The 18774-nt window shown below is 35.5% G+C and overlaps 2 protein-coding genes across 3 annotated transcripts; both read left to right on the top strand.

The window, feature by feature from the left end:
- The first annotated feature begins 220 nt into the window (after positions 1–220).
- LOC147847820 (uncharacterized) lies at positions 221–5979 on the top strand. Of its 2 annotated transcripts, none has more exons than XM_087338796.1 (10): positions 221–242; positions 1828–2274; positions 2360–2487; positions 2577–2624; positions 2698–2751; positions 2833–2937; positions 3077–3283; positions 3387–3472; positions 3565–5105; positions 5192–5979. In XM_087338796.1, the coding sequence occupies exons 2-10, from the start codon at positions 1860–1862 to the stop codon at positions 5305–5307; spliced, it is 2700 nt and encodes an 899-aa protein (XP_087194922.1). In that variant the 5' UTR covers positions 221–242; positions 1828–1859; the 3' UTR covers positions 5308–5979. The 2 variants fall into 2 exon arrangements, with proteins under 2 accessions (XP_087194922.1, XP_087194921.1); XM_087338795.1 differs by having other exon boundaries at positions 222–242; positions 2351–2487.
- Positions 5980–7343: 1364 nt separating this feature from the next.
- On the top strand, positions 7344–10823 carry LOC147847819 (uncharacterized). Its single transcript, XM_087338794.1, has 3 exons — positions 7344–7550; positions 10252–10365; positions 10440–10823. Exons 1-3 carry the CDS (start codon positions 7433–7435, stop codon positions 10484–10486), a joined length of 279 nt encoding a protein of 92 aa, XP_087194920.1. The 5' UTR covers positions 7344–7432; the 3' UTR covers positions 10487–10823.
- The last annotated feature ends 7951 nt before the right edge of the window (positions 10824–18774 follow it).

Below are 18774 nucleotides of genomic sequence, written 5' to 3'. Positions count from 1 at the left end.
AGTATGGTCAGGGTGGCTGCTGGATATCTGGGTGAATATTACCACTGTGAGTGAAACTACTGGGCAAACTCATCTTGCTCAAGTTCGCCAGAATTGAGCCTTGGGTTGTGCTACGCGTCACCTCACCTCAAAGATTAAAGGCAAAATAGCATTCATCATTGGTATTAAAAAAGGAATCGTTGACCACCATTCACCAAAATAGTGGAGAGCATGTTAGAGCAAGAATAGCACAAAGTCACCTGGTATGGAACCCAGTGTGCTGCACAACTTTCTGGTGGCATGCTTCTTTAATGCATCGACAATGCATTGGCAACATTAGGGAAATCATTGCAAATGCGTTACAATCGGCCCATTTCTGACGTCTGCACTCTATAGGAAATATAGGAGTCCTGCATTACATATGCAACATTAGTGTTAGATTTTAAAACCATAAAGATTATCAAGCTCTTATACATCAAGAGAAAGTTATGAAGAAGATAATGGTTCTTCCAGATAAAGTAAAATATCACCTAGAACATATATGTAAATGAGAAAGTCATATATATGATGCTGAAGGATAAAAAGCCTAAGATATAATAGAGAGATTGGGTTAGTGATCTTGAGGATGATTTAATGATCCAAGAGAGAAAAAGGAAGATACATTAACATCTTTTAAGTGATCAAACTGGGCTTTAAGAAAGAATAAAAGATTGCATCTCAAACCATTGTCTCTTGATTAATGAAAACCTGATATTCTTTCCGGCCAAGGTATCAGACAGAAAGAAAGAAATATCAGAGAGAAAGAGAGAAATCTCAGAATGAGAGAGAGAGAGAGAGTGTGGAAGATGGAAAGAAATTGTCTATGCTTGACCACTTTTGGAATAGCAAAATAATAGTCACTGAATTAGTAATTTTGGCTTCTAGGAAAGATAATTTCACAAAGATTACAGTTTTGAGTGTTTAGAAGCACTATCTACAGTGTAGCTCAAACAAGTTGCATTGCAAAACTACTGCCAATGAAACTATGGTTTTGTTGTTGTTGTATCGTCTTAATGTTTCTTCTGACCCAGAATTCGGCAAAAAAAGTGTCCTCAGCTACTTAAATATATGGATCTGACAGCAATATATAAAATTTCTTCTAGACTCGTGCTGTTGTGCTATTTTCTCATAATTCCTATGATTACATGCATGAAAAGAAACCTTAGGGAGCAATTTATTAAATGCTGGTTAGATTCATTTATTTGCAATGCATTGCAAACAAGTTATATTCTGAAACTATGGAAACCATTGTCTTATAATTCCTATGTCATGTTAACAGTTTGCCTAACTCAGTGATTGATGTAAAAGGTTCCCTCATTTATTAAAAAATATATAAATCTGACAGAAATATATGCACTCTCTTCTAGGCTCGTGCAAATTTGGGCTATTTTCTCATAGTTTCTTATGACTGCATGCATGGGTACCTGGCAGTAAGGTGTTTCTCTGATGGAAATATTGTATACTGATAAATCTTTTTATGGCCAATGCACTGTGTGAGTCCTAATATTTTGGTTGACAATGTGGGACTCCAATGCACTGTCAGCCCGCATATTTCAGTTGATGCAGAACTCCAATGCATCTAGATATTACATGACCCTAAGAAGTGTTTTCTGAAGGAAAATGTTGTATCAAGTTGTTAATTGCTTTCTAGTGAATGCATTGCGACTCTTCATATTTTACTTGACTATATAGAACTTGAAAGAATCCAGAGTTTGAAGATCTAATTGGTAATTTCACGAGCAGTGAAGCTGTTGCTAATGCCAGATCTTTTCCATCATGTAAACAAGGTGGTGCTGTGTGATTTTTCAGGGTATTGAATTTGAAGCCACCACTCTCACAGAATGCTTGATACTAGCAAACAGTCTGTGGGAAAATTCTCTGAGGCATTTCCTAATGTGGAGATGAAGGGAAAAGAGCAGCATGAAACTTTGGATAATCTCATCAAACAAACTCTTGTTAGCGATACTTTCTTGTCATTTAACAAAGCTGAAAATAGTCCTGTTCAGCGGTTTCATTGGCTGGATACGATTGATCAACAAAACATGAACCAAAGTTTGGATGTTAGAGGAGCGAGGCAAGAGGATCCTATTCAATATGATTATAAGGCAGGTGAAAGCCCCATCATTAAGAACTCTTTACACTCTAATATAAATGGTGGGAACAACATCTTTGGAAGGGGTCCTCAAGTTTCTGGAGAGAAATTTCATTCATTGAAGTTTCCAGAAGCCATGGTTGCCATTGCCCAAGCAGCCAAGGGTATGTGTCAGTTTTTAGTCGTATTTTTCACTATTTGGTGTTGTTGTTTAGGTTAATTTAAAATGTATAGTTGCAGATCTTCCAGGGTGGCCGCTAATGTCGAACAAAATGACAATGCACAAGTGTGAAAAATGTTCGCAAGAGTTTTGTTCTCCACTAAATCAACGGAGGCATATGCGAGCAACTCATCGAAAGCCTCTAAATGGAGACAAGGTTTGAGTGTTTCGATAAAGTTGAGTGAGGAGAATGATGTTTTGAATATGGAAAGTCTTACTTTTGTTTATATTTATTTATTTTCCCAGGAGGATCTAAAGAAAAAGAGAGAGGAAATTGCGTATTATTGGGATAAGGTGAGTGATAGTTAGTCTTCGTGATTTATGTATAATTTGCTGTTTCTGACTCTTGTTTATTGGAGTTTTGTAGCTTACAGCAGAAAAGGCTCGTGGAGTAGTCTCATCTGATAATCTTTCTCTCATGGTATCCCCCGTTCCCTTTCAAATCAAGTTTTTGTACGTCAAACCAAAATTGGATTCACAAAACATGCTCTGTTTTCCACAGGATCTCTCAGCCACATCATTAATCCAAAATCTTTCAACTCAGCTACAAAAACCTGGACTGCTATCGCTACCTCAATCTTACATCAGAACTGCTACAGCTCTTCTGGTAAGACATTAATGGACCGCTACGCATGTAACAGAAAATTAATAAATCAATAAAGATATCTTAACATCGCTTAAAATCATAATAGGTCAAAATGTGCAACAAAAACAAACATTTCTTAGTCGTTTTTTCTATTATGCAGGATATTGTGCAGAGCAAGCCCTCGCGGTTTCCTCTCAACTCGGATGAATTATTCACCATCCTTGATGACGCCAGTGAAAAGAACACCTTTTATGGTGTAACTTCTTCCTCGATTCAACGCCATGTTTTTGAGAGCGAACATGGAAAAGTTGGCTTTGAGGCTAAAAATCTTGTTGCATCTCTTGGATTTTTGGTGGAACTTAAGCTGGTTCGTAAAGTTATGCTATTAATTGATTTCGAGCATGGAAAAGTGATCGATTGTAAGCCATGATATATATGGTCTTTAAACGTATGTTTGTTCATCTTCACAGGTGAAAGCATGGACAGATGATAAAGATGTGGAGGCTTTAAGATGCCAAAAGGCTTTAGTTGAAGAGGAAGAGGCTGCTCAGAAAAAGCATGTTACATAAACCCTGGAAATTATTTTTGTGACAAAAGTTCGGTTTATGTTTCATTATATTAATATATTTTTCTGTTTCTTCTTCTCAGGAGAGAGAAGCTTCAGGAAAGGAAACGACAAAAGAAAATGAGGCAAAAGGAATCTAAAGACAAGGAAAGAAAAGGTGGAGAATCTTCATCAACTTTACAAGAGAAGTTTGATGCTTCCTCTGTGAGTCCTAGACAATCAAGTCCTTCATCAAGCTCCTCTGGAACCGATGCAAACCTTATAGAGTCATTAGAGGAACAGCATACTATTGAAGATGTTAATTTTGACAATTCTATAGATACTCGCAGAGAAGATGGAATGTACCGTTTTGATCCCAATGAATTGCCAGAACTGGATAGCCAAAATGGCATTTATGAGCATCGAACGGATAATAGGAAAACAAGTATGCAGGGAGGTGGATGGGTGTGGAAGGATAGGAAAGTTGAGGGCATTCACCCAAATAATTTAAAACAAGCTTATGGCAATGAGAAAAGGTATTTAGACCATCAAAATGGAGGTCAAAAGCTTTTAAGGAAGGCGTATAATCACTTTGGCAATTCTTCCCATGAAGCTTCAAATTCAAACACTACGCCTAGATACAATCATTATCGCGAACAATTCTCAGGCGTGAAGAAGTCTATGACTACGTCAGGGAGTGGTCATGCTGTATGGACAAGAAAAGTGTCACAAAGTTCAGCTCAAAGCAATGTGACTTCAGGTTCTGAGTTAAGAGGGTCCTTGAATGAATCTTCAGAGGCAGATTTGGCTTTGCACTTAGAGCATCTAGGAATCAACGGTAACCTTTGCACCATGGATTCAGAGAAAAGTGCAGTGTTAAGCCAGGACTCTTCCATTTCTCTGGAGTCCACATCTAATTCCGATGGGTGTATTTCTGCAAGGCTAGGGGTTGAAGAACAAGAGAATTCAGATGAACTTGTGTACAGCTCCTTGAAAGTTAACACTGGAGAAGAAGGAAATGGGGCTCTAGTAATTGGATCTGTAATGATTCCTTTTCAAAATACTTGGTCTAATGATCCTTTATCTGCTGAATTGGATGGGGAATCCAAGATGAATGATCTGTCAAGAATGGATTCTGGACAAGTTGATTGTATGGATAACTCAAGTAATGAAGTTAGCAATGTCTCAGGCGCTTTTATGATGATCGGTAATCCTGCTGATGCATCTGGACGAATCTCACTCAATGAGGCAAACGTTTCTCATGATCCATTATTGATTCCAGGAGGCGATGACACAATGAAGATGATACAATGGCAGAATACAAATAAGCTTGGATCTTTGAAAGTTTGGCGGCCTGTTACTCCTGGAGAACATAGTGATGTGTCTAACGCAAGTGAATTTCTTGATAGAGCCAACAGAAAAGATCCTGAAATGCATGAACCAAAGCCTGGAATATCGAATTCTCGTAGAGACACTCTACACAATTCTGATATACAGCATAGTGGTGATGAAGTGCATGAAAAAGGGATGGTGATTGTCTCTAGGAATCCATTATCTGATATGAACCAAACTACTTCCCAGCCAGCTACGGGGAGTTCTAGCTTGATTTCTCACTATTCTGACATAGCCAACTTACTTTGCCAGCGTGAGTATTGTTTCGATATCACTTTCTAACTTTATAATAGATTGGTTTTCTTTGATGTGTTTACTTAATTTTCCATCTTCTGACAGGTTGGGTGAATGCCACCTCATCATCTGATGTAATATTTTATCATGATTCAGATGATATAGATTATTTATCTTCTCCGTTATCAGGAAGAGGCATGTCAGTGCATGTCAGACGATGATATGTATACATGCATGTAGCAGCAGCAAGAATTGACTATATTTTGCATATTGTGATTTTGAAGCTCAAAAAAGGGATAAGATAAGATGATCCCAGATGCTGGTTTTTTGAGAGAGCTTTTCATGCAGTTTTATAGAAGAGTTTGCCACCAGATTGTTTAATCTGGTTGTATTACAGTGTTTTTGCAGATTTCTACATAGGAGCAAATGATGTTACGAACCCCAACAAGAGTTCAATATCAGTTATCAGGTGGTGTTCAGTCTGTTATCATGTATCATTCACAGAAATTCAGTTTCCATTTTTACAGCTGTGCTGTGGTCCTATTTAAAATAGAAGGTCATTGGGTTAAAAGGTTGGATAGGGACTAGTAAAATCAAAATTTATGCAATTTTTTGTTAGGCTATGCCAAGTTCTATTTAATGCAAGTCGATATAGATAGCAGAGGTTTTCTGGTCTTTCTGCTGATTAATAGCCATAGAGGACATTGAAGGGAAAGTTGTTGCCCGTTAATAGTTATCTGGATCCCTTGATACATATGTGCGCTTAAATGTTCATTATGGAACTGTGTTGCCATACAATATTGAAAAATGTGTTTAATAAATATACTCAGCTTGTATTTCAAACTGTGGATGCTCTTGAAGGTAATTTAAGTTTATTTTATTTGTTGTCTACATTCCATGCCTGTATCTGCAATGGAATTTGTAATTCTTTAATTTTCTCTGAATTTGTATCATTTAATACGAATGAGTTCAAAATTTGATTTTGTTGTTGCTTTAAGTAGCACTGTAACTCTTTACTTAACCACAATTATATTTCTGGTAGTAGAAGCTCACATTTTGCTTACCATGTATCAAAATGTCACACATATTAGAAATAAGCTGATGGACTGTCCTCCACTTGCTCACGAAAAGCGAATTCCACAAAGTGGTCACCAAAATTGGAGATATTGAATATAAGCACATGGATGGTTCATATATTGCTTATTTTTATTTTGCCAAATTGACTGTAAAGCTTATCCTCCACTTGATCACCTGAAGGCATTCTTAGAAGGATATTAATAACTGAAATGTGTGGCAATTTAAAAGATTAAACAAACACATCAATATGTTTATTTGATGAAATGTGTTTTATTCTCTAAATGTAATGAGGAATTACTCTTCAGAGGCTTAATCACAATACAATATAAATATGGTTTATTGAAATAGGAGCACAAGTATTAGGTAGACATTGAGTGCATCACAGCACCTCTTGTTTGTGAATATAAAGTACTGCTAGTAGTACTAGATACAGGATCAAAAGAAAAGAATTAACAGCCGTTTCAAGGAAAGAGTTTGCAGAATGCTTAAAACTAAATTTGCTGAATTCCTAGTCTTGATGGCAAAGCAGTCAACCAAATTTGCAGGATGCTTAAAACTCTTTTGAAGAAAAAAAGCCCAACTAAATTTGTATACATGGATTTTTGTGTATAGATAGGAGCGGAATGCTTTTTCTTCTTTTAATCCTCTAGTCTAAAACATGTTACAACATAATGTGAGAATACTTCGTTTAGAAGTCCATAGAAAAAGTTGGTTATTGATGTGCATGTTACACCATTGCGTACTAATATTCATCCATATACATATAAGCATGGTGGTTGTAGCGGCACAACTTATGCATAGCGTCGTTTGATTATTAACATACTTTACAATTGTAGTTGGAATTCATCATACATTTCAATGAAGGAAAAGAAATATAATGTGAAGAAACACAGCATGGCCTCGGACTCCAGCCCAACTAAACCAAAGCAAAAGGATAACAATAGGGTGAGGTTATGGCCGCAACTGACCGACAAACTTGCATAGAGAAGCCAAGTCCATGCATATATTTGTGGTTTCCTCAAACATTATAGTAGACTGTAGTTATAGAATATGTGTATGTATATGTATACGTATATATGTAATATATGCATATACATATATCATATATATGTATATCAATATGTATGTATGTATATATGTATATGTATGTGTATGTATGCAATACACGCGGATGCCAACGCGGACGCTGAAAGAAAAGAGAGAGACTGATTAGGGTTTACAAGAGAAAAGAAAAGAGCGGGATTAGGGTTTCTGCAGAGAGTGAGAAATATGAACGGAGGTGGAGGTTCTTCTTCTGTTTCTTCTGCGAAGACTCCCGCGGATTTCCTCAAGTCAATACGAGGTCGCCCTGTCGTCGTTAAGCTCAATTCTGGCGTCGATTACAGAGGTGAGTCCTTTTTCTTCTTCCTGTTCTCAGATACAGAAGGAAAAAACAAAAACGTGTTCTTTCTGTTCTTCGTGTTTTGTCTGCTGGGAAAGACACATGAATATGTGAACCTTTCCTGACTTCTTCCTTGCGCGGAAAATATTGATGTTGATGTTAAACTAAATGTTCTATTTTGTTGATGTAAGGCTTTTGCTGATTCAAATGTTTCCTGTGTGGATCAAATTTCTTCTTTGACTTTCACATTGATGTACAAAACTTCCATTGCATTTTACATAATGGAATGGGGAATGCAATGATAGATGAAAAAGCCATTTTATTCATTTGAGCTGGATGCACTTGGGTGGAAATTGATTTGGTAATTTGAAGAGTGCAAAGGAGAGCATTGGGATACGAGTTTCATAAAGGCCAAAATGTACTCTCTCAATCATTGCTCAAAGTTTGTGCCTTCTAAATTTTTTTATGAAGTTTATATAACTGCGACCCCATAAAGATCATCGACAATATTTGGTTAATAAAGATCATAAGGAAAACAAACACAACACACAATCATGCATTTTACATGGTGAAATCAACACTTTCATGCATTTTATTTGTGAAATAAAGATGAATGGCTGTATTTCAATATCTTCATCCCAAGGTAATAGTGTTGGATTCTTCACTCCATGTTTGAGTCAGGAATCCAGAAAACAAGATTATAAATCAGCTGTCTATTGACCACATATCCGAGTATTTTACAGATGCATCCAAGTTTAGTATACATACATGTGGGGTAGTTCAGAGTTAATTATCAAACATCTCGTAACCCTGATGAATCCAAATCCACAATGTGGCTGGCCCTCATACTGTAGGCGATACCTACTCCATTGATTGGTTCTCTGAAGATTAATTCTCTCACTAAAGGGACAAGCTTGAATGTATTTTTCAAATGGCTGTTTCCTTTGTTATCCATGACCAGCGTTGTGAAACTTTACCAGAGTTTCTGCTAAATTGGTTCCTTAAGTTTCTGTTCTGTTTGAATTTTTGTTTCTTACGCAATCTATGATCCAAAGTCTATCATATGTATTTGTAGATTCTATTATCAGTAGCACTCTGAATATCTTGTCCAATGCTCTTAATCAAACTCAAAACACAAAATTTGATTTCAAAATATTTGTATGAAAAGCCATCACCCCAACTACTCTACATCTGTGATAATGTGATGAAATAGTTATAGCTTCTTTGGGAATCACATCTGTTGATCAACTTAATTGAATCATTAGAACTTTTAATTGTCTTCAATTGGCATAGATATATTTTCTTAATTATAGTACAGATTATTTCATAAGTTCCTGGAAAAATTATGTGTATGTCTGTGTGTGTTGAACACTTCATGGGAGAATATGTTGAAAACGTTTTCTGCTATCCTGACCTAAGCAAAAATATCTTGGTATGAAGATATGACTATACCATTGTTTGACCTTTATGAAAGAGCTGCATCAAATGATATGACTATGCAATTTTTTGGCCTTTATGAAATAGCTACTTCAAACGATATGACTATACAATGTTTTGACCTTTATGGAAGAGCTACTTCAAAAACTTAGTAGATATGAATTTAAAGATTTAGTCAAGTTTCTAAAACTTATTTGCTCCTTGTGGCTAATTATGGTTGCGTAATGGTTATAATTTCATCATTTATTTTTTCCTCCATCTCTATACACCTTTAGGACCTCTTTTGTTGCTATCCAGATTGGGCAGCCATAATGGGCGAATAAGTTGATATTTGTGAATGAGACAGGAATAATTATAAACCATATGATACATCACTATAATTGGCCAACAAAACAAACAAACCCTAACACAGTAATTGTGAGTCAGTCTTCCAAAGATTAATGGTTCTTTACTGCCCTCAAACAACCTCATTCATCCATGTTACTGCAGGAAAGAGTAAATTCAAATTGGATATTGGATATTCACCCAATATTCAGAATTTAAGCTGCAACCATAGCATTACCAATGAATATAACTACGACTTCTATAATCTGACTCCTATAATGTCCTTTTTTAAGTTTTATGCTGTATAATCTACTACTATTTCTAGTGGCCTCTTAGTTGCTTAGTTTTCTTAGTCCATCGATAAAAGTTAATGGCACAACCATAGTTAGGCATATGGCCTCTGTAAGGTAACGGAAGTCAAGATGTCAGAAAATCAGTGTATAGTTACTCATAGTTCAAGCTTCTGTATTCCTTTTCAAGAAATGCCATTGTTTTCTTTCTTGTGCTGTATAGGCTAAATTCTGAGAGTTATATAATTGAGATTGAAAGAGACATCTTCTATTTCATGTAAACAGTCCTTTACTTTCTGTTGACCTGTTTGATTTGATGTTGCATTCTGCATTTTGAACCTTTGAACATGTAGAAGAAAACATTCTTTATATGCATTGCGGGTTTTGATGCGTTTGCATAAAAAGACTCTTTATATGATTTGCATCATCTAATGTTTTCATAGAATCAGCCATGTTTTCTTAATGGAAATCTTGGTAAAAAGTTGTGTAAAATAGTTTATTCAATTGCTAAAATATTCTGGTGATTTGTTCATGTTTGTAGAATATAATGATCATGCTAATTAAAGCATTCCTAGTAACTGGCATAAATTTGTATGATATAAACATTGTACAAAGTGAAGGCGTCCTCCTGATTGGGTAAATTGTTTCTTGAACAGGTATTTTAGCTTGTCTAGATGGCTACATGAACATTGCTATGGAACAAACAGAGGAATATGTAAATGGGCAATTAAAGAACAAATATGGAGATGCATTTATTAGAGGGAATAATGGTAAATATAACTCCCACCATATTATAAATCTTCTATGATTGCTTCTCATATGTGAAATGTTTGTATGTGTACAGTGCTTTATATCAGTACCTCTAAGAGAACTATAGCTGAAGGAGCTTGATCCTCTTTGAAATTTATGGAAACAGGAAATGTGATGGTTTGCCCTTTCAACAGTAATTTTTGGTTACAGGCATGAAAAACATGGGGCCTAATGCTTATGAATTGATATTTTCAAGGTTTTGGAAAGGCTAGGTAATTTTTTACCCATCAAGGTTTTTAAAGATTTGCCAAATGCCTGTTAAAAGGTTAGTTCAAAATTTCTAATCCTTTTAGGGTTGTACTTTGCCTTGGACTGCGTGGCATCAGGTTATGGCCATTATTTTCTGGGGGAGAACAGGAAAATCTATTGATTGATAAACTTCTATTGTGTATGTGTATGCTATTTGGTTTTTGGCTTCTATATATCTGTACTCAATATTGCTCATGCACACGGTTCTATATAAATTTTGTCACAGTAGTTGCCATCCATATTTCAACTCAGATGAACCATATTGAGCCCAATCAATCATATTATCCATTTGAAGGAAACACAAATATTATCCATGTGGGACAGACGTTCATGGCTTATTGTTAAGATTTTCAAGGGAATGTAGTAATCAATGCATGAACATCATCAAAAACAGCACTAGAATACATAACGGTAACAAATATCATGTAATGTTTTTCTATCATATGAAGAGGTTACTAATGTCACAAATTTGGAGTAATAGTTAATAGAGAGTATAACATTTTAAAATTTGAGTTTGAATAGTCATTTATATTATAGCAGGCAATAATATTATTGAAGACATGGACATCAGAAATTGACAGAGAAGGAATCAATCACGTTGAAAAATCTATGACAACCTACTTTTATGTGTTAATGCATAGAAATTGTGTAATGAATGTAGAAGACAAAATATGTGGCAATCTTTAGTATTAAGTAGGTAGTATGTCCTCTTGGTTCTCCAATCGTGAGGTCCCCACAAATTAGTAGTCGTTCCACTTAGAAGTATTTCACAACTTCTTTATTCTTAAGAGCTGTGTATTAGAAGTATTCTTATACGTGAGGTATGTGGAGTAGTATCATCTGACCAAACATAAGGGTCCAACATAACAACACTTACTTTGGGAATGTTTTTATTATAAAAGTGCAAAATAATTTATACAAAGAGAGAAAGCTTCCTTTGTTAAAGGTGCATACTTTAAAGGAATGACACTTTTTAGGCAAAAAACAATGAGTTGGTACACAAACTTTTGAAAGGGTGAATTTATCCTTTCCAAGTTTTAAAGTTGTATTTCTAAAGTTGTGTTTGATCTAATTCTATTAGCCCATTTATCTTGGACATTACATACCACGCCATTAATTTAATTGATCACCTATCCAAGGAGCTACTAACCCAAATATTGAGGAATTTTATTATGAAGAAGAGCATACATGTACAATAATGTGATTCCTCCAACACCCATGTGGTGGTGGTTATATTTTCAGTAACATTGAAATGATAGCTACTAATGTTCTATATTAATCTTCAATAGACGTGCAACACACCACCAATAGAAAGGGGTCCTAAGCTACCCGAAGTAGGGTAGCTAGATATGAAATTTATTTAAAAGCTTGAGATGTAAGAGAGAACTTCAATGAGCCTAAACTAAATGCAAGTGGAGAGAAGGGTATTAGGATTGTAAGGGTTGAGGGTTAAGGTTAGCAGAAATTAGTCTCTAATCACTAGGCTACAAAAGAAATCTAATGAGAATGAAAATGGAGAAAAACTAATTAACACAACATATGATAGAAAGTTCGAAATATAATAATAAAACAAACAAATCAAGAGATGGAAAAGAGGAAGAGCAAGACAAATAGCCAAAAATGCTAGCAACTTTTTAGGGGCAAACACATTTCACCTCATAGAGAGGCTCCTCAATGCCAAGTTACCCTTATAATTGTAGTACTATGTGAAGTAAAATATGTAGCTTAACATGTTTGCATGTATTAATTAAATTTCCAAACCATCATCTTATGTATGACCCTCATGTTTGCATGCAATTGGTAAGTTTACATTTAGATTTACTAGCCCTACTTTAATTTATTTCAAGGCACCTTATATGCCATATGCTATATACATTGACCCTTAAAACCTCATGTTTTTGCAAATGTACTATAGACAATATACACGCGCACATCATGTGCTTGGCCTACCATTGTCCTTAAATTATAATCCCCTTTTCATCCTCAAAATACAAAATCAGCCAACCCTTTTCCAAGAGATGTAATATGGTTCAAATCTTGAGAGTACACCTCTAAAAAAGTGGTCAGTTATATTTGAAAATGGTAGTTGGAAACACAACCAACAAATATGCTCCACAAATAAATGCCATAATCCACCACGATTCAAATTGCATCTACAACACAAGAATTACACATGATGATATAATTTTAAATCTTACACGTCCATAGATCTTACATATTCTTAAATAACCCTCACTTTTGCTAAGATATTAGTAGGCTCGTTGACTTATGGATTTGTTTACATCCTTACGTGAGAATGTCTATTATCTTCTTATGATTTTGGAGTGTTTCCTCAAGAAGATCTAACGATGTTCATGAAACATTTTAAGGAAGTGTAGTGGGCAATATGCTTTGAGAATTATGTCAACGATCTTCTCTACATTTAGGTTATGTATTTGAGTTCTAGAAACTCATTTGCAACATAGCAAGATACAAGTGGGTCAATTTTACTTGCTTGTAAGAGATGATATTGCTATTTGAAACAAAGTTTCGGTGGAACCCCCCCTACATTAGTGACAAAGATCCATCAAGGATTCTCTATGACATATATCATCATATACTCAACCTATGTAGATTGGTGATAACCAATCATTTATGTAGCCTGGCAATCCAAACATATTACCAATTCTATCTTCAAAAACAGTATTGGAAGTATTGCTACCCCATCAAGTTTGGCAAACATGGATGTCTCGGTTGATGAAGGCTAAGAAATTCAAGATATACACAATGGTAGGTAAGGCTCTAGAAAAACTATACAAGTAGAGAAATATCTCCATAAGGAACACCTCTTAAGACATACATGTATTAGTACAACTCGTTTACTTTGACCTATTCATCTATCATGTTTGGTGTGGAATTCCTAGGGTATTAGTCATTGTCTACAATTAGTCAAATCAAAGATATCCCACAAACGTGTTCCTTCTCCATCAAAAAATGCTTCTGTAGCTATATCTAAATTCCTTTATGACATAAGAGTATTTTTTAATTAGAGATCACAAGCTCAACAATCCTCTTTGTCATTTAATCAAATATTTTAAAGTGAATTCGTCATCAAACCCATTTAAAGGCTACACCACATTCATGTAATCATCTTTCGTGATGGGCCGACCAGGGGATTGTCATGACATCTTTCCCAATTGTGGTCACATCCCCTCAGTATAAGCTGACAAAAAGCAAACCCCCTCTCTTTTTGTATGACTTTTTATTTAACTCTCATACTCCATAGAGAAGCTTTGACATCAATTTCAGAATTGTGTGCGCACATTTTGCTCTTATTGCAAACTGTTATGTTAACACCGGTTTTTTTTATTAATTTGAATTTATATTAATCATTGTGCACCATAATCCAAAGGACTAAATAGCCATCCAAATCCATAACATTAGTTTTTAACAGAAAATAACAAAATGGATGCCGAACTAGCCCAAATCTCCAACAAATCATAATTTGGAACATTAATATAAATATTTTGGTCATGCTAAATTTATGTTTTACAATATTGTTTCTCTAGTTATAAATCGAACTATTAAAATTCTTACATCATTGAAAATCTTTTAGAAATGTGGATTACAAATCACATGACCAAATGCCTTTTCATAGTACAATCAACATGGGACAATATTCTGTAAACTTGTTACTTTGGATCAAAGCCAATGAATTCATCGCCACAATATTCCATGAACAAAGCCTTACCTCCAGTGTTACCCCTTTTGGACATTTAGCATATCATACTTAATGCATTCTATTCTAAACAGAACATGGAATGGCATGTTAAAAAAACAAACATAACATATACCCTCAATTGACGTATAAAATTATGAAATAATAGACTCAAGCAACATATATAATTATATCATGACACCCTTGATCAAGATATATCATTACATCATACAGCTTTTATCAACCTTAATTTATTCTAAAACACATCAATGTACGTGAAATTCGTCATTTAAATTATGCATAGCTTTTGCTAGAAAATGTATTATCCATATAAATTTATGTGTCATATTACATGGTAAAACTTTATCGTCCAGAGTTCGAAAACTATACAAAAATATCATCCCTTTGAATACTTTGTAAAAGATTCTTGATCTACGGAAAGGAAACCTTTACCTGAATATATACATATATATTTGCATGCATACATACATTACATGATTACGCCTTATAAAAAAGTCTACAAGACTAATCAAATGTGCAAGTTGTCAATTTAGGGGTTTTCTAACAATTAAGAAAATAAAGGCTCTTATGCTTCACTATGTCCCTTGGGGCTAGTCCCCATCATGCAAATGGGTGGGCATATGTGGGTTGGTATGGTTGGATGCATGCACATATATGTGAGAGAGACAGAAGAATTATTGAAACACAACCATTATTCAGAGAGATGGTGCTTGAGGTTTCACGAAAAGTCAGTTGACATTTTTATTTCATTTTCCTTGGAAGCCTACCCTTTTTTAGTTTATTGCTCCATGGATAATATGGAAGTAGTCTAGTTCCCTATTCTAGTACTCACTCAGATGATAAGATCTAGTTCAAATAGTTTCACATAAATGATTCTGAATCCAACACATCCCACAAACCTAATAACTAGTTTGATGGGGGTCGCAACGATAAAGGAGAAGTTGAAAAGATAGTTGAGAAAAGTGCCCCATCTCTTCCCCTTGAAAGGCAAGTATAACCATTGTAACACCATTCATTTCATTTTAATTAAGAAGCTACGCTACATACACCAATATTTGACCTAATCTACAAGGTTATGAGGATCCCTAGTACTTGAGAAAATACGTGTGAGTATCATGATTTAGTGTAATTTCTAGCTGATTCTTACTATCCATGAATCTCATCTACTTTACCGAGAATGGGATTGGTATTTTTATTTTCTTCAAAATCCCTATGGTGTTGGTTCGTTTTCGTAACAATGGAAAGGAAAATCAAATGGTTATTAAATTTGTTTGGAAGTACGAATCTTAAGGAAACAATTGTCTTTACATGTTAAATAAAAAAGGTAATTACACGGTTTTAACTTTTATGTTTTGTAACTAACATAAAATGACTACATTGCACAAGAGTTCAAATCAAGTTTCTTTCAAAAAATGTGGGTTTTAGAGAAGTTCATTTTACTCAACCCAAGGGTATCCTTGCAAAAATTCTCCTAAAAAAGGCAATTGTAACTCTAGTTGAAAATGTTACTCATAATAATGCAACAGCTATAATTCTATCAAGTTCCTATGCAAAGGAAACTTGGCCAAATAGTTGAAGAAAACTCTTCGAAGGTCCTCATTAAGGACAGGATTGCATTCTTAAGGAGGGAAAGAAATACGATCAGGTTCCTTGGGCAAAGGAAACTCAGCCAAATAGTTAGAGGAAACTATTCCAAGGTCCCAGTTGAGAACAATTGTGGTTTGTACCACCTTTCTGAGGTCAATAAGGGACCAACAATATATTTGGAACGAAATTTGTTGTCAAAAGCATGGCTTTAAACAGAATTCACTTTCCACAATCCAGATCTTCTAAAGGCAATTCACCTTCTTTCTATACATTATAAATGTGGAACTAAACCTTTCTTTTTTCAAAACAAGCATAGCTTTACAAATCCGCCCTTAAGGATTGGAAAAATAATGCCATTCTTTTCAAAGGACTCATATTCATGCATTCAAGGTGGTCCTGACTCCTACCCAAATCATTCTTGCTGGAAGATGCTTCGATGACCAATGCTTACAGCCCAAAGTGATTAAAGGTTATACCTCTCTCTCTATACATGTAATATATATATATACTAAGAGAGGGAGAGAGATGGGTAAATAGACATTTATTTAGTTGAAGTGGTACAGTTGTTCGACAAAGGCACGAAAAAGGGGGTTCTGGTCATCACTTGGTATGCCGGTTGGGGTGGGGAGTGAGACCTTGGGGTTCGTGTCCATTTATCCTTTCAATCCATTCAGCCACGAGGTCAAAATACACATAGTTTTTTAGTGAAGAGGTAAAATGCTCTATCTATCTATCAAAATACCCATCATCCAAGTAGAGAGAGAGAGAGAGAGAGAGAGAGAGAGAGCTTAGCAGAAGAAAGGGTTTTTTTTTGTTTGGAGAGGCATATAGCCAGCCAGCCAGCCACACTACACTACACTACATGATGTACAATAGAATGCAAAAGACAAAAAGAAGACCAAAAAGGTGGAGTGCTCTGTCTCATCATGGGTACACCTATAGCTCATGGAATGACACAAACATAAGTAGAGAGAGAGAGAGAGAGAGAGAGTGTGTGTGTGTGTGTGTGTGTGTGTGTGAGCGAGCCAGTGACAGAAAGAGAGATTTCTGAACAATAGCTACTTTTTAGAACCGAAAAACAACAGCAAATAGCAAAAACATTTCGCTTTTGCTTTTCAGCAGACCCAATCAAAGCATGGGAAACCAGCGAGAGTTTTTTTTTTCCCTTTTCTTCTTCTTCTTCTTCTTGGAAAGACACAATCAAGAGCCTTCGTAGTAGTAGTAGTATGTAGTAGTTATCAGACTAGAGTAGTAGTGTAGTCAAATAGAGCTCTCACATTTATTTACCCAGAGAACTGTCTGCACAGACACAATCAAAGAGTCTTCTTAATAGTAGTAGTTGTCAGACCAAACTAGCGGAGCAGTAATAATCAGAACAAAGACCCTCTCACATTTATTCGTAAAAGGAAACGCCTGCAAAGGTATCTCTATATATCCTTTGATAGAGCAAATATTACAGAAAGATGGTGAAAAGAGAAGACCGTTATCATAACATAAAAATAATGCTGTTTAGAAAAGGCAAAATATGAAATAAGTCAAGTGCTCTCTCTCTCTCTCTCTCTCTCTCTCTCTGTCGCACACATAGACAACAAAACAAACTCGTGTTAAGTGGAAGGAAGATAATGAATTAATAACCAGAAGCGAAATTCCACTGAATTTTTATTGCTGATGCGCACATCTCATACACACAATAAAATAAACTGGTGTTAAACGGAAGGAAGAGAATGAATTAATAATCGGAAGCGAAATTTCACTGAATTTTTATTGCTGATGCACACATCTCATACAGAGATGGGTGCAATTCATGGTTATGGTGTATAGGGAACAAGCACGCCAAACCATTACTTACACTGAATGAATTTGTTTTCTTTTCTAAAGAGCAAAATAACTGGAATATGCCTGAGAAGCTAAGAAAGGTTCCTTTAGGGGGAGAGGTGAGAGAGATTTGATAATGGATATGGCTAATATATGTATGGATTTACTACCATATTTACTCACTCCTTTCAGCTTAAGAGAATCCTGTAACACTCTGGTAACAAAATTGGATTATCTACACAGGTTTTATCTCTCTATCTTGTGATCCAAGCTGAATACAAATCATCTTCAAAAGAAACCTTCTTCTATCTTCTGCAGAAATAGCACCACCACCATTATCATCATCATCACAAACAAATTGAATTTGGTTCCACTGAATCATATATCTCAACCTAGACAAAGTGCAAAAGCCACCATAGCCACAGCACCCAGCGTGAAAATAGCAATGCAAATGTATCGTAACACTGATTCATATATCTCACTGTAAAGAGTTTTTTCATTCTTTGATCAAATTTTCTGAGCTTCTTCGGAATTGAGAGTGTCTGATCCATACCTCTCTCTCATGCACATAGGAGAGACTGATTATAACCATTTCAATAGAGAGACTTCAGAAATAGATCATACGGTGCCCATAAGCTATCAAGAGGACATGGTTGTTGAGAATCCAACCTGGTCCATGGTTTACCTTCTCCACTCCAATGAAGAAGACTAACAGGTCCTGGATGAAGAGGTCTACAACTACCTTTCACATTATCTCCACCTAATCCATGTTGATTCCACCTGTGCTCGACAGGTTGAACAAAACCGGCAAAGACTAGCAAGAATGGTGGCAATGAACCTAGCTCATATATCCTCTTTTCTTTCTGAATCTTCATCCATCGCTCTATCTTTCTTGAGCAATTCTCTAGTCTCCATTTCGTTAGATCCATTATCATTACACCTGTGTTAAAGTAACAAGGATTTCTGCCATCAAAGGTACTTGAAAGGTCTGGATCGGACC

Source organism: Azolla caroliniana, unplaced genomic scaffold, assembly GCF_043228905.1.
Source record: "Azolla caroliniana isolate FFs.n. ecotype wild unplaced genomic scaffold, voAzoCaro1.0.p SCAF_630, whole genome shotgun sequence".
Taxonomy (NCBI): Eukaryota; Viridiplantae; Streptophyta; class Polypodiopsida; order Salviniales; family Salviniaceae; genus Azolla; species Azolla caroliniana.
The sequence above is the reverse complement of the archived record's forward strand: the minus strand, read 5'-3'. Positions and strand labels throughout refer to the sequence as shown.